Raw genomic sequence first — 16747 nt, forward strand, 5'->3', positions numbered from 1 at the left:
ATGGACACTGGACAAGGCTGCATTGATGGGCATTTAAATGTAAGTCATTTCCTTAAAATTCCCTCCTAAACATGGGGTGCGTGTTATACGCCGATAAATACAATATATATATATATATATATATATATATATATATATATATATATATATATATATATATATATATATATATATAGATATAGATATAGATATATATATAGATAGATAGACACTGGACAAGGCTGCAGATGGACACTGGACAAGGCTGCAGATGGACACTGATAAGGCTGCAGATGGACACTGATAAGGCTGCAGATGGACAATGATAAGGCTGCAGATGGACAATGATAAGGCTGCATTGATGGGAATTTAAATTTAAGTTATTTCCTTAAAATTCCCTCCTAAACATGGGGTGCGTGTTATACGCCGATATATATATATATATATATATATATATATATATATATATATATATATATATATATATATTATTTATTTTTGTCAGGGATTTGGATAGCTTTAGCAGCTACCCCTGCATTAACAAAAAACACTCCCAACCCAAAGGAGGCAAAAACGCAGTCCAAGATAAACAACCTTTTAAACAAGAACGATGTTCTCTAGCAGAATTTTAATCTATTCCTTTAATATCCCCTGTACAAAAGAGGAGGCACACCATCGGCAATTTGCAGCATTTGATGCTGCCACTGTACTTGCCTAATAAGACACAACTTGTAACCAATGGTCTAGAAGACACAGGGTCAACAACCATACATTGAGACCAGAAGCACTGTCGGTTTAAAGCATACCACAGTTCTGAAGGACACAGCAAAAAAAAACGCCAGTTATAAAAAAAGAAGCATCACATTTCTTACAAAGAAATAAAATATATCCTTTCTGTGTTATAAAAAATGTAAAATTATCACAAAATATTAAATGCACTGTCTCCTGCCCAGGGCTTGCCGTGGCTTGAGGTCACTCCACCTTACACCTTCACATTGATCCATTTAAGCTTTTGAATACTGTAATCCAAAATGGCGCTGGTTATATTTGCATAGTTTTTCCCTTTGCATCCAACAATAAAAACCTTGTCCATGTCAAACTTCATTTAAATAGTGTCCAAGGTTTTTTTTCTTTTTTTTTTGGTGGTTTACAGATTCCATCCAGAAAATATTCGAGGTATTCATCCCAACAGAATCCTCATCCCCTTCCGCGTGACCCAGCGTAGACAATCACTCGCCTTTCGTAGACCCTCTTCATGGTCTTCTCAATCTGTTTAAGGAACACCTGGGGGATTCGGCCGCAGAGTGTGTGGACACTCGCTAGGAATTTGGACTGCAGTGGGTAGTACATTTCCTGGTAGAGGTTTCCATCAAATGGGTACTGTATGGGAAGAAGAGGAAGGTTAGGAGCAAGAAGAAAGACACTCATGAAAAAAATAAAATAAAAACTATGCAAAATCATGGCCCAATTTTTGTGCAGACAATCAATTTATTGCAATCTTCTTTATGCATTATTTATTTTCAATTGCTCTTGTAATCATTAAAAGGTAAAGGAATAGTGTACAAAGATAATCACACAAGATTGTGATAAGAAGTAATCACTCAAAAAAAATACAAAATAAAAAAAATCACAGCCATACTCACTCAAATTTGATACCAGCACTAATTGATAAATATATGTAAATCAATAAATTACATGTGAACAAAAATGTGTGATAGATTGCTACCAATCACTGACATGTGTTCCCACACCAAATCCTATATATACACTATAAGTGCAGTGCAACCAAAATCGACTTTATAAATCCCCAAAAAATATTTTATATATCTATATATATATATATATATATATATATATATATATATATATATATATATATATATATATATATATATATATATAAAATATAAATAAATGTAATGTAGTGAACAAATACACAGTTCTTAATGCATAAGAATGAATACAATTTTTTTATATAGCGGTTCTTTGAAGCCATCAGAGGTTTGTTATAGAGCATCATGAAGGCCAAGGAACACACCAGACGGGTCAGGGATAAAGCTGTGGAGAAGTTTAAAGCAGGGTTAGGTTATATAAAAAATATCCCAAGCTTTGAACATCTCACGGAGCACTGTTCAATCCATCATCTGAAAATGGAAAGAGTATGGCACAACTGCAAACCTACCAAGACATGGCCGTCCACCTAAACTGACAGGCCGGGCAAGGAGAGCATTCATCAGAGAAGCAGCCAAGAGGCCCATGGGAACAAAATGCGAATAATATGCAAAGTGGTTGGAGGGAAGCTTCAGAATAGCAAAGATGTTTTTATTACACATTATGTGAGGAGGCTGCAGTACCACTTTCAGACAGGAAGTGTGTTACTGGCCAGATCACCAGGTCAAAAGGGGAAAAAAAGCCTAAAAAAAAACAAAACAAATGCAGTCATCATGTTAGTGTTACAAGTGTTACTAGACCCAGGACTCTGCATTCACTATATCTGGTCTCTGACAGAACATGGAAATGTAGTTATTTAGTAAATATAAACAGCTAAATGCCTTTTCTCTCTTTCTATCTTAATTGACTAATTTCAATTAATTATAACGCACATACAGATCCAACTACTTTTAGCTGATCTCCTTGCATTGCAACTCTGCATTAGTCAGTGGTAAATGTGGTATACACTATATACAAATCACCCGACACTAATTAGTTTCATTTTCAGTTTTCAGTTTCAATCCATGACTTAACTTCACAGTACACGCAAATGTTTTAAATTAAAAATGTAGCACCGACGTTTTTTTTTTCCACAGTAGCGTGACAATCCCTCCACCTGGGGTCTAACTAATCACTCTCACCTTATGGCATGGACCCCTGTGCAAACAGGTGGTCATGTAAGCGGGTATCAAAAGGGTTAACACGGCCATAAACTTCTCTCATGTCTCCTTAGATCTCAGCAAGGACCCCAGGTCATGGGTAGAAAGAAAAGATCTAAGCGCCCGCCGCTTAAGTATAAGATTTCATTTTTGTGTTCAAACACAAACTACTCACATCAAGATGATAAAAACACAGCATGTAAAGCCGAAAATCGCGTTAGTTGCGTAGGGCAGCAGTGGGTGACGTCATGTGTAGCTCCTCCCCCGTACGCGTTATGTTCAATCAGAACTTCAACGTGACCGGACTCCTCCCCCTTCCCTTTGTTAGCAGAAGGAGGCACTTGGGAAGGGGGGAGGAATCCGGTGATGTTGATGTCCGTGATGTCACTGGATCTCCGACGGAACTCCCTGAAGACCCGGAAGCCGGCAGAGAGGTGAGTACCGATCAAAAGAATTTTGATTGATCAAAAAAATTAAATCGAGGAATTAATCTTTAATTTCTACAGTCCTAATTTAAAGCAATACTTACATCTCTTAAGACTTCATAGAAGGCTCTGAATGCTGGCTGTTTGTCATCATGGTACACCCCTCGGTTGCCATGAAGAATGGATACACCGTCTTCTTCTGCAGACTTACAATTGCTGCCATACATGCAGTGGTCCGGCCTATAATTCCACTGACATGGGAATACATACAGGTTCTCTGCAAAAGAAACAAATATTTAGCGGATGAAAACATAAGCCATGTGCTACCCACACAGACCTAGGAAGGCGATCTTAGGGTCACCATACACGTTCCAATCTTTGTACAATACTGGATCAAGTAGACAGCTTAAAGCGGTAATAAACCGCAAACCCCGCCCCCAACAAAATCTTCTCCCTGAAAATGCCATAATGTGCTAGTATGCATCACGTACTAGCACATTATGAAAGACTTACCTGAAAGCAAAGCCCTTCAGCGGCATGCTATGACCGTTAAAAGGGCTTCCATCTTCACCCGGTCTTCGTTCCTGGTTCGCGGAAAGCTGGCATTTGACTGCTGGAGCCACGATGACGTTACTTCCGGCTAGAATGCGAGAGGCATGGCTGCGGCACGGCTCTCTCTATTGATGCCACCTCCGTCCGTAAATCTCCTAAACGGTGCACGTTTAGGGGGTATTTACTGTACCTACAGGTAAGGCTTATTATAGGCTTACCTGTAGGTACTGTATAAATAAACAGACACCTTTACTACCACTTTAACCTTTGCCAGACATAAAATTGCGGGGATAAGATAAAGTGATTGTAGAGGAAAAGGTTTTATTTTTCAAACAAGTATATTTTACTTACCTGCTCTGTGAAAAAAAAAAAATGTTGTAAATAAGTAATTTTTCTCCTTCACTGATGTGCGCTAATGAGACTGCACTGATGGGCATTGATGAGGAGGCACTAATATGCAGTACTGATCAGTGGCGGCTGGTGCTCAATATTTTGGGGGGGGCGGCGATAAACCCCCCCCCCAAGACAGACAGGAAGATTGCAATCCCCCCACAACTGCCCAACCAGGAGGCAGAAATCAACCCCCCGATTAGAGATCTCCTTACTGTAGGAGGCGGGTGACGAGGGTCCGGGATAGGGATGGTGCTACTCCTTGCTCTGGGAGGCATTGATTCTCTTCCCGGGCCGAACAGGAAGTGGGTCCTAAGACTTCCTGGCCAATTGGGTCTCAGGACCCGCTTACTGATTGGCTGGGAGGAGAATCAGAAAGACTATAGTGAATATTAATTTGCCCTTGTCACGCAACTGGGTGGGCTCAGGGCGCAGTGCTATGCGCCCCGAGCCCACCCTTTGTTTTAAGCCAATCATGTGCTTCAAAAAAAAACCCAAAAAACCCCCATTGAAATCCATGTGTCCAGCGCCCTGCATGTAGATTAGGGGCCGGGCGCATAGATTAGGTGGGCAGTGCCCCTGCGCCCTGTATGGACAGGCCGCCACTGGCACTGAAGGGTACTGACAGGCAGCATTGATTGGCCGCACTAATGGGCACTGTTGGGACTGCACTGATCATCAGGATACTGATGATCAGTGCTCTAATCATCAGTCTAGATGTCTCATGTGTGGACTGCCGCTTACTGGCTCTCCTCGCATGCTGTCAGTGTGAGGAGAAAACTGCCACTAACTGGCAAATCCTGTTTACACTGTGATATGTTTTGATTGGCTCTTTACCCCGAATTGTGATCAGCTGAGTCAGAAGGATGGGCGCTGCAGGGTTTAATGGTTACTGACCTCCTATCCCATGGTGCTCATGTAGTTCTGGAGCAAACAACACTTGGCAGATCCAGCTGCAGGACACCAATGGTCTTTTTAGCTGTCTCTAAGGAAAAAAAGTGCCAGGTCCGGGAGCAGGTATCTTAAATAGACTCTGCCTGAACCAAGATGGCTGCCAGAGTCACATGGGGTGCCAGCATCTAATCAGAAAGCTGCCTTCCTGTAACCATGGAAATCATACAGGAACCAAGTTCCTCTCAACATCCACCACCAATGCATTGCTGCTGTGGTCGAGCGCCACCTGCACACTGCACTTGCCTTCTAACTGGATACCAAGGGCTCCAGTTTCAAGGTGTACTGTAGTGTTAAAAAGGGTAGAGAGAGGCTGGCCCAGGTCAAAGCTTTAACCACTTAAGCCCCGGACCAATTTGCAGCCGAAGGACCAAGCCCCTTTTTGCGATTCGGCACTGCGTCGCTTTAACTGACAATTGTGCGGTCGTGCGACATGGCTCCCAAACAAAATTGGCGTCCTTTTTTCCCCACAAATAGAGCTTTCTTTTGGTGGTATTTGATCACCTCTGCGGTTTTTATTTTTTGCGCTATAAACAAAAATAGAGCGACAATTTTGAAAAAATTCTATATTTTTTACTTTTTGCTATAATAAATATCCCCAAAAAATATATAAAAGAACATTTTTTTCCTCAGTTTAGGCCGATAAGTATTCTACATATTTTTGGTAAAAAAACAAAACACAATTAGCGATTGATTGGTTTGCGCAAAAGTTATAGCGTTTACAAAATAGAGGATAGTTTTATAGCATTTTTATTAATATTTTTTTTTTTACTAGTAATGGCGGCGATCAGCGATTTTTATTGTGACTGCGACATTATGGCGGACATATCGGACATTTTTGGAACCATTGTCATTTATACAGCAATCAGTGCTATTTAAATGCACTGATTCCTGTGTAAATAACACCGGCAGTGAAGGAGTTAACCACTAGGGGGCAGTGTAGGTGTTATGTATGAAGTTATGTGTTTTTTTATTGTAGGGGGCGTGGCCTGGCATATGACGTCACTGATCGTCTTTCCCTATAAAAGGGAACAGGCGATCGGTGACAGTAGGAAGCATGGGGAGAGGTTTTATTTACACAGACCTCTCCTCGTTCTTCAGCTCTGTGACCCGATCGCGGGACACCAGCGGCGATCGGGTCCGCTGGTCCCGCAGCCACGGAGCTCAGGACCAGTGGCAGTGGCGCGCTCCCGACCCACGGCTGGGCACTTAAGAAGCAACGCACAGGTACGTGATTGTGCCCAGCCGTGCCATTCTGCCGACGTACATCGGTGTGAGGTGGTCCTTAAGTAGTTAAGTTAACATCTGAGATAAAAGTCTACCTTGTTTTCTGATTACACAAGTCATACCTGGGTTGAAGGAGAAAATAATGTTCAGCAAGTCCTGGTCTCCCCACGTGATGTAGTTTTTATATTTTTGGTACAATGGGTGCAGCATCTCTTCCCAGGTCAAGCCAGCTGGGATCATATTGTTCTGAAATTAAATACATTTCATGTTATAGTGGAGCTGTGGACAAATCACAATGGGCAGATTTTTAGACTAAGCCAAACTGCGACACATAGGACACAAAAGTTTGCAACAATTTTAATTTTGCAACGGATGATCTCTGGACGGCAGGCGTTGAAGTCAAAATAATTCATGCCATTAGACTCGCCTTACCCAATCCTGGGATCTTGTGATTGTGGACTTTTTACATTTCTGATAGATGTAAAACGAGAACGTTTCTAGATAAAGCCAACTTGTCAGGTGACCCCCAGAGGCGAACTATCAGCTGTCATTTTATTACCTATTAACGAATACAAGTATCAATACTTTTTTTTTTGTAATCGATACCAATTACGGATACCTATCGCAACTGTTTTCACTTCAGCTGTCAGCAATGGTACAAAGCATTGAAAAAGTTATTTACAAATGAAATACATTAAACAGAGGAAACATTTGTTCATCCCTTTGATCTGCAGATGAAGAAACAGAAAGATACAAAACAAAACAATGTTTTTATTTTTTTGTGTTTTTAATAAACATTCCTGCTTTTTTTTTTTTTTTTGACAGCTCCAATTACTGGACTTCTTTAACACTTCAGCTGTCAACAGGGGAGAACCACTGAAAAACAAAATGGGAAATAGGGACATGAGGGGCAATTGGGACTTTATATGAAACAACACACTACTACTACTTTTGTAATGTGTTGTCCCTCATGTCCCTATTTCCCATTTTGTTTTTCATATTAGGGATGGAGACCAATGTACTGGTGTCGTGGTCTCATACAAAGTCCCAACCTATTCTTCTTTTCAAGGGGAGAACCACTGACAGCTCAAAGAAGCGAGCCTGAAAGTATCGGTTTCAGGTATCTGTGCATTTGCACGAGTACCGATACTTGTGCAAATACTTGGTATCGGCAACGATACCAATACTAGTATCGGTGCAACCCTAGCTAAGATAAAATGTATCAACCACACTGCGCTCTTCCACCTGGGAACCTACCTTCCTTGACGCGTTTCACCACTCCTGGCTTGCTCACAAGGATGGGAGAAGTCTTCTTCTTCAAACACTCCTGTTTTGCTCACATGAATAGGAGAAGCTCCACTGTTTAATTGGCCAACTTCAGAAAGGTAATTTGCTTTAAGGTGGACTTGTGTTGTATGTATAAAAGTCTTGCCATTCCAGTATGTAACAAGCCGTGATTAAGGCTCTCGCTGAAACGCGTTAGCTCATTCAATGCCACTTTTGTGTAGCCAAAAAACTTGCAACAAGGATTACAGAGTTGCTGGCTCTTTTCCTTCAGATAGAAGTTCCCCAATCCTTGTGAGCAAGCCAGGAGCTGTGTAACACGTCACGGAAGGTTGGTTCCCAGGTGGAGACATGGTTGTATACACTCATTTGTTGACAACTAATACAGCAAAAGGAGCTAAGAGTGGAGTGCGGATGATACATTTTTTTCATATTTTGAAAGGGTAGTGGAGACGGACTCCAGTGTCTGGCACCCAGATTGTCCATGTACAGGAGGGGCGAGTCCTGAGAGGAGCTGTAGATTTGGGTATGTTACCTTACATGGAACAATACTGCACAGGAAAGTTAAAGTGATACTAAACACACCCTGTTTAATGTACATTATTTCTTCTCCTTCTGTATATGGATGATGGCACTGTAATTATTTTGATTAAAAAACAAACAAAAAAAACACCAAGTACCCTTTTTCCTAATCGATATACAGCTGCCACATGATCCAGCTCTTTCCCAGCCTATCTGCAGGGAAACAGTGGCAGGAGCTGTATATATTGTAATTAAATTTTGATTATTTTTTGGAGATAACATGGTGTGGGTGAAATTCTGGCAGTCACAGGCTGTGACACCCCTCCAGACTGTGTATGAGAATAACTGGGAGGTGAAGCATCCATCAATCAAGATATAATACTGTTGTGTTTAGCAGTTAGTGGCCATGAAGGAAGTAGGAGGGAGTGGGCTGTCATTTACCACTCCCATGTGTCTTTATAGTCACATGGGCTGCTCAGATGTGATAAGAGGAAATGCTCAGCAAAAAGCATGTGCATTGCTGCCAACACTGCCCTGCAAAATCCCTAGCTGAATTGGGTACAAGAACAGAAGGGGGAGATAGAGAGCAACAGGATCAACCAAGTTTTTTTGCAGAATTTAATTTAGTTTTTGAATTTCATTTTAGTTTATAATGATGTGGTTTTAGAGACACTTTAAGTTAAATACTTCAGTACTTGTGCTGAGGTAGCTTAAAATAAGTTTCTACCTCTACAAACTCTAAAAGAGACATTGGAAATGGTCTCTACCCTCCAGATGTGACATTGCGCACTTACACATTTGTCATTGCTTCAAGCATGACATTAGGGATTGGGCAACTCCATCTACTTACATGAATTCCCTTCGTCTTATGCAAAAGCATTCTGAGGTGTAGCGCAGGTCGAGAAAAGGGGCCGAAGTCACACTGACATGAGGCTTTCAAATTGTGCGATTTCAGATGAAGTAGAAAAAAAAAATGGATTTTTGGAAATGAGAAACGCTGCAAGTAAGAGTTTTAAGTGATAGTTCACCTCTGGGGGTCACCTGACTTAATTTGTTGGCGTATAATACTCACTTTTTCACCATGAAAATTGGGTGCAAATTGCGTGTGCGTGTTATACGCCAATACTTAAATTTTAGCTGCCTCGGAGAGGACAGGGAAGGAGGCGGGACGAGCGCCGTCAGATTACATAACAGTGAGAATGTTCTGTTTACTTGGCGGCCCCTGTAATAGGAAGTCCAGTCTCCTGGGCCGCCATTGGACCACTGTCCTGCTTATCATAGGAGATTCTCACTGTATGTAATCTGTCGGCACTTGTCCCGCCCCCCTCCTTGTCCCCTCTAGGCTGCAGATGGGCATCGATCAGGCTGCTACATTGATGGCAAGGGCGAGGCTGCATTGATGGCAATGGTGAGGCTGCAGATGGGCATTGATGGCAATGGGGAGGCTGCAGATGGGCATTGATGGCAATGGTGAGGCTGCAGATGGGCATTGATGGCAATGGTGAGGCTGCAGATGGGCATTGATCAGACTGCATTGAGGTCAATGGTGAGGCTGCAGATGGGCATTGATCAGGCTGCATTGAGGTCAATGGTGAGGCTGCATTGATGGCATTGAACAGGCTGCATTGATGAGGCTGCAGATGGGCATTGATCAGGCTGCATTGCTGGCACTGATGAGGCTGCACTAATGGCAATGATAAGGCTGCAAATGGGCATTGATCAGGCTGCATTGATGGCAATGGTGAGGCTGCAGATGGGCACTGACCCTTATTTTGCTTCAGAGTTCCTTTTTTTACATTTTCGTTTTCCTGAAACGTCCCTTTTAAAATGAATGTGCGTGTTATACGGCGATAAATACGCTACTTGATTTTCCTTTTCTCTTCTAATTTTCCAAGTTTGTGGCAGGGTCTCTTTAAAGTTTGGTTGTCCCTTTAAATTTAAAGACCGCGGTGGCACCCAGTTTTGTGATGGATTAACGCCATTATCTCCTATCAGGCACAATCAGGAAGCTATTATCCCGCGTGTCGCAATAAATAACAAGAATGGTGCTAAATTCTGTATGCCTGCCTATTGTTGTCTGGAGACATCCATGTTTCTGCCCATCTCCTTGAGAAGGGACAGCAGTGATCCGGAACGTGGCTGTCACTATGCAGCACCGAGGACCAGCACTAAGCAGAGTGTGATCTACAGTGTGCGGGACATGCTCCATCAGCGGATGTCATTAGGAATTACAGCTCCATTATAGTGATTACTCTGAAGACCTCAAAGAACTCTGCCCCCCGCCCCCCATTACTAAAATGCATGACTGTAAAGGCATCCAGAAGACAAGATAATAGAAGCAAGTATTTGGTGAATGCAAATGAAAAATCTTCAGCTTCATGAGAATGGACCAGTGCTGGGATAAGGCCAATTAGAGCCCAGGGCAAACATGCCAATTCGCACCCCCCCCCCCCCCCAAGATGTATGGGCATTATGCCCCCCCCCCAAAAAAAAGGAGCACTAATCTGCATGCTTACCCTCTAAGCCAAGCTAACCTCAGCACTCCAGCTGTGATGAAACTACAAATCCCATCATGCCTCTGCCTCTAGGAGTCATCCCTGTGATTGTCAGGGTCCTGCAATGCCTCATGGGACTTGTAGTTTCACCACAGCTGGAGGGCCGAGGTTACCTACCCCTGTTCTAAGCAATAATTCTTCCTTCTCCTCCCAGTAAAAATCCAACCCCCTGCTGAAATCTCCCCTCTCCGCACAAATCACCCCTCCACCCCATCCCCACCAAATCTTCTTATTCCACATATGCTCCCAGCAACCCCCCCCCCCCCCCCCCACAGAAAAAAATTCCCCCTTCCTAGCACAAATCCTCTACCCCTAAACCTCCCCTCCAAGGATAAACATCCCTCCCCAATCCTCCATCCTATCACAAATCCTATTTCCCCGCCTAGCACAAATGCCTCCCCCAACATCCCTACTACCACAAATCCCCCTTCTAGGACAAATCCCCTCCCTTCCACCATACTAGCTTTTGTAGGACAACCCCCCCTCCCCCACAAAATTCCCCTTCCTAACACAAATCCTTTTTCCCCATCCCTTGTCTCAACACAAATCCCCCCCCCCCACCCCAAATCACCATCCCTGCCACACTTCCCCATATTTCTCCTCGTGGCACAAATGCTCCCCCACACAAACATTCCTACTACTACAAATCCTCAACCCCCAAAAAAATCCCCTTCCCCTCTACCATATTACCTTTTCTAGGACAACCCCCCCAGCCTAAAAATAAAAAATCACCCTCCTAGCACAAATCCTCTCCCCCCAACACCCCCTTCCAAAAAGATTTCCCCTTCTAGCAAAAATCCCCTCCCTTCTCCATATTACCTTTTGTAGGACAAATTCCCCCTCCTAGCACAAATCGCCCCCCCCCCATCCCTCCTCTCAAAAATTCCCCCTCCTCATGCAAACCCTCTTCCTTAAGTCAACCCTCCAAATCACCGCCCCTAGCACACCTCCCCAAATTTCCCCTCCTAGAACAATTCTTAACTCCTGACACCCCCCCCCCCCAACACAAATACCTGCCTCCCAATCTCCTTTTTGTCCCCCCACACCTCACATGAAACCACAGTGCCCGAGACAGCCACCCTTCCTGCCCACCTCTTGTCCTGGCCCGGGAATGCCCCATTGGGAAAGACTGGGCTATCCACAAAGTAGATGTGCATTTAAAGCGATAGTAAACCACAGTTTTTTTCTTTTTTGTGCCCTGAAAGGTAATGTCATAATGTGCTAGAATGCAGCGCATACTAGCACATTATGTTAAACTTACCTGGAAACAAAGACTCCAGCGCCGCTCTCTCACCGCCGCAGGCACTTCCATCTTCACTCAGTCTTCCTTCTGGGTTCAGGGACTCCGGCTGTGCGAGTGGCCGGACCTGCGATGACGTCACTCCTGTGCATGCGCGTGGAAGCCACGATTTATGGCACAGGACTCTGAACGAACGGCCAGCTTCAGAGCTCTATGCCGGTGATGTCATTGGCTGCATGTGCAGTAAATATCTCCTAACTGGGCACCGATATTTATGGTACCTATAGGTAAGCCTTGATTATAGGCTTACCTATAGGTAAAAGTCAGATGGGAGTTTACTCCCACTTTAAAATATTAAACCCAAAAGCAAACATTTATTACATTGCAGCTTACCAGTTCTTACATGTGATGGCTGCATTAGTTTTCTTTTTAAGGCTTTTTTTTTAACTGGCGAGCTGGCCAATAAGTCTGTTGTTTTTTTAACAGAACAAGCTGTCCTGCAGATGTAGCAGTTAGAGGGTCGAGACAAATCATATACCACCAACAGGGGTGTCGAATAATGATCAGCTTTTTAGAGCAAAGGAAAGTCAGGTTGGCCGCACATCCGATAAAATCACCTTTATTAATGATTCTTTATAGAAGAACCGTCTCCGCAAAACAGATTGGGGAATACAGCAAATCCAGCTAACATGTTTCACGCTCAATCAGCGCTTAATCATAACTCCTAGAGCTATGATTAAGCTCTGATTGAGCGTGAAACGTGTTAGCTGGGTTTGCTGTATTCCCCATTATGTTTCCTGGAGTTGTTTTTTTTTTTATATATCATTACTAAAAGGTGATTTTATCGGATGCGTGGCCAACCAGACTTTCCTTCACTCCATTAAGACTGCTGCAGACAGAGCCAGCACCTGCTAGTGTGAGCGGTGGTGAGACAGGGACTGACCGGAAGTGGCGTTTTGTTTTCTCAATAATCAGCTTTTATTTGTGGTTAAACCACAGATGTCAAACACAAGGTTCGTAGGCTGAATCCGGCCTGCCAGGCCATTTCATGTCACCCTCGCACCCAGGAGGAAGTGGAAGTGAGATGTGAACAGCTAGCGAAAGAGAGCTGAATCCTGCACTGTATGCAGCGCACCCCTGAACCCTGCACTCTGTACGCAGCGCACCCCTGAACCCTGCACTCTGTACGCAGCGCACCCCTGAACCCTGCACTCTGTACGCAGCGCACCCCTGAACCCTGCACTCTGTACGCAGCGCACCCCTGAACCCTGCACTCTGTACGCAGCGCACCCCTGAACCCTGCACTCTGTACGCAGCGCACCCCTGAACCCTGCACTCTGTACGCAGCGCACCCCTGAACCCTGCACTCTGTACGCAGCACACCCTGAACCCTGCACTCTGTAGATAGCGCACCCCTGATCTCTGCACTTTGTACGCAGCGCACCCCTGAACCCTGCACTCTGTACGCAGCGCACCCCTGAACCCTGCACTCTGTACGCAGCGCACCCCTGAACCCTGCACTCTGTACGCAGCGCACCCCTGAACCCTGCACTCTGTACGCAGCGCACCCCTGAACCCTGCACTCTGTACGCAGCGCACCCCTGAACCCTGCACTCTGTACGCAGCGCACCCCTGAACCCTGCACTCTGTACGCAGCGCACCCCTGAACCCTGCACTCTGTACGCAGCGCACCCCTGAACCCTGCACTCTGTACGCAGCGCACCCTGAACCCTGCACTCTGTAGATAGCGCACCCCTGATCTCTGCACTTTGTACGCAGCGCACCCCTGAACTCTGCACGCAGAGTGTTTTTGGCATGTTTTTATTCCCATAGAAATGAATGGAATCGTGTCATTCGTGTGGTTTTGTGCGCAGTCGCACGTTTTTCTGCTCAAAAAATATACAAATAACTAAAAATCATCATAAATAAACAATATGTAATATTACATAAATAAATAATAATTAACCCCAACCTTAAAAATATAAAATTATTATTACATAATAATAATAATAATAATAATAATAATAATAATAATAATAATAATAATAAACACCCAAACCCGAACAAAAAAAACCTAAAAATAATATTATTTTTTAATAATCTTTTTTTTTTAAAGGTTAGGAGTAAATATTTATTTGTTATTACTTAGTATTCATCTATTGTATGTATTATTTATGAAGTAGTAGTAACACCCTAAAGAAAAAAAAGAAAAAAGAAAAAATAACCTTACAGCGGAGTTCCACCCAGAAATGGAACTTCCACTGATCTGGTTCTTCCCCTACTCCGGTGTCACATTTAGCACCTTTCAGGGGGAGCAGATAGTGGCTAATACAGGTATTTGCTCTGCCCAGAAAAGTGTCTATATTTTAAAAGTCAGCAGCTGCAGTATTTGTAGCTGCTGACTTTTATTTATTTTTTTCGACGGAACTCCGCTTTAACTCTAACCCCTTACCCTAACGAAAAAAAAACAATAATAAATTAATAATAATAAAAAATAAATAAAAGCTAATGGAAAAGCTATAAAAGCTGAAATACCTAGCAACAAATGATGCAACAGATAATAGTTTTCTCTATTGATTAATTAAAAAAACCGCTGCATAAAAACCATACAAAAAAAGCCGGAAAACCGCTCAAGTGCGCTCAGGTGTGTCCGCAGCCTAAAACGGGACTGGGGCAGGGGGCAGCGGCTGCTACTCTGCTGCTAAGAGAAAAATTGGCTTCTGATCAGCTTGTAAATGCCAGTGCTGACCGGTGGGGGTCTTCTACATGTAAACTCCAAGCAGATATCAAACCCCTATAAACCACTAAAATAAAAAATGTAATTATGTATACCTGAACATAAAACTTTATTTTTAGTTGTGGATGGGGTAGGTAAGGTTTGGTTATTTTAGTATGTATGGACACAACCTGTTGAGAACTTATGGAAAAAAAAGAGCAAAGCGTCCGGTTCCTGATTAAGAAGTGGTAGAAAGAATGAAAGATATCTAGCAGATCAAAGATTGAAGCATAAACCCACAGATTAAAGTAGAACTATAGGCAAAACTTTTTTTTTTTTTTCAGTAAGGGAGGGTTATAACCCGTCAGATTATTTTTCGCCATCTCTGTCCCATTGGGGAGATTTCCCTTCACTTCCTGTCCCATAGCCAAACAGGAAATGAGAGGAAATCCCTGTAAATCAAAAGGAATTCCTTGGGGACCCCCAGGTCACCAGAACTAGTGTCCCCATTGGAAAATTTCCCCTCTATTACTTTTCCGGGTACAACCCAAAATGTGGGCTTTTCTTTTACTTTTAATGAGAATAGTAAACAGAACATATAGAGAGGGTGAATCTCCCTAATGAGGACACAGACATCAATAAAAATAGACAGGCGTTCTAATCTCTCTCAACTCTATTCAAAATGAAAAAAAGTTTTGCCTTTAGTTATACTTTAATATTCCAGATACAATTTGATTCCTGTATAGCAGGGATATGCAATTAGCGGACCTCCAGCTGTTGCAGAACTACAAGTCCCATCAGGCATAGCAAGACTGACAGCCACAAGCATGACACCCAGAGGCAGAGGCATGATGGGACTTGTAGTTTTGCAACAGCTGGTGGTCCACCAATTGCATATCCCTGCTGTATAGGGTCAATCAGAAGATCAAACTGGTTCAGCTGCCAAAACCAGCTACTGACGAGGCCTGTGCTTGTTATTACACTGGTGCATATGCCAATCTCAGTTTCAGTCCATATACACCATTCCCCATTTAAAGCTTTGATGAAACTGCCGAAACGCGTCACATTCCTCTCCTTAATCTTTTATATGACCCTATACAAGAAAAAGATCTGCTGTTTTGCAATACAAACCAAGAAAGCTATGGGAATCCCTTGGGGAGTAGAAGCTACCATCCCATTAACCAGACAACTTGTACCGATAACATTATTCTGTACAATGGCAACATCACCACCCTTGTGTCCAGCTCCACCTATCTACTTTCCGAGGGCAGTATCTCCCCTACAAACCATACATCTAAAGCTGGCCGTATACGGATTGAATTCCTGCTAAACCTGCTGAATTTTGACCCATCTATGGGCAGGCTGGTTGTACTGAGGTTCATCTACTGATCGACTTCAGTACAACCAGCCTGTCAGGGTTTTTTTTTTTTTTTTTCAATCAGCAGTGAACATTGTATTCTGATGGCTGAGAAACCCCAGCGCTGTCGGAACACCATAGCGGTGAGGTATTCCCCCCATCAACACTGAATGTGTTGATGGAGGAATCAAGCAATTACGTATGGCCTGCCTTAGAAAGCTGATTTTGATAAGGTTACAGGCCTCAGATATGTTAATGAGTTGAGGCAGCCAACAAAGCCCCCAGAAAAGCCTCATATTGTAGTTTGTCCATTATTTTCTGCATTCAACTGATTATTATATTATTAGCTTCCTCTACAAGACCTCTTATGTTCTCACATGCCTTTCTGAAATGCTCATCCCTTGTTCCTAAATTACTATTCTACAGATCTCCCCACCCTACTCCCCTCTGAGATGGCCATATCAAGCTCACTCATCCATTTTAGGTACATTATAACACCAGATCGGGATGCACTATTTAAGTCTCTGATTTATTCCCACATTTTAGTGCACAGTTTTTTTTTTGTTTTGTTTTTTTATAATATTTTACCTTGAACTGCTGCTTCCTGATGCGAGTCAGATTCATTAGCATGACCCCCGAGTTGACCCCAGTTGTACCATAGAAAGGGTGACGAGCAAAG

General features: G+C 43.1%; 1 protein-coding gene across 1 annotated transcript in view; it reads right to left on the reverse strand.

The window, feature by feature from the left end:
• Positions 1–588: 588 nt before the first annotated feature.
• The window catches only part of GXYLT2 (glucoside xylosyltransferase 2), a 75145-nt gene continuing 58986 nt past the window's right edge, over positions 589–16747 (reverse strand). Inside the window, exons 4-7 of the mRNA XM_077451828.1 lie at positions 16657–16747; positions 6517–6640; positions 3379–3551; positions 589–1359 (exon numbers count right to left, since the gene is read on the reverse strand). The exon at positions 16657–16747 is cut by the window's right edge and continues 161 nt beyond it. Coding sequence (XP_077307954.1) covers positions 1177–1359; positions 3379–3551; positions 6517–6640; positions 16657–16747 — 571 coding nt within the window. The 3' untranslated portion in view covers positions 589–1176. The remainder of the gene's footprint in view (positions 1360–3378; positions 3552–6516; positions 6641–16656) is intronic.

The sequence above is a fragment of the Lithobates pipiens genome, unplaced genomic scaffold (assembly GCF_037356315.1).
Source record: "Lithobates pipiens isolate NorthernLeopardFrog02 unplaced genomic scaffold, aLitPip1_a1.2 Scaffold_23, whole genome shotgun sequence".
Lineage (NCBI taxonomy): Eukaryota > Metazoa > Chordata > Amphibia > Anura > Ranidae > Lithobates > Lithobates pipiens.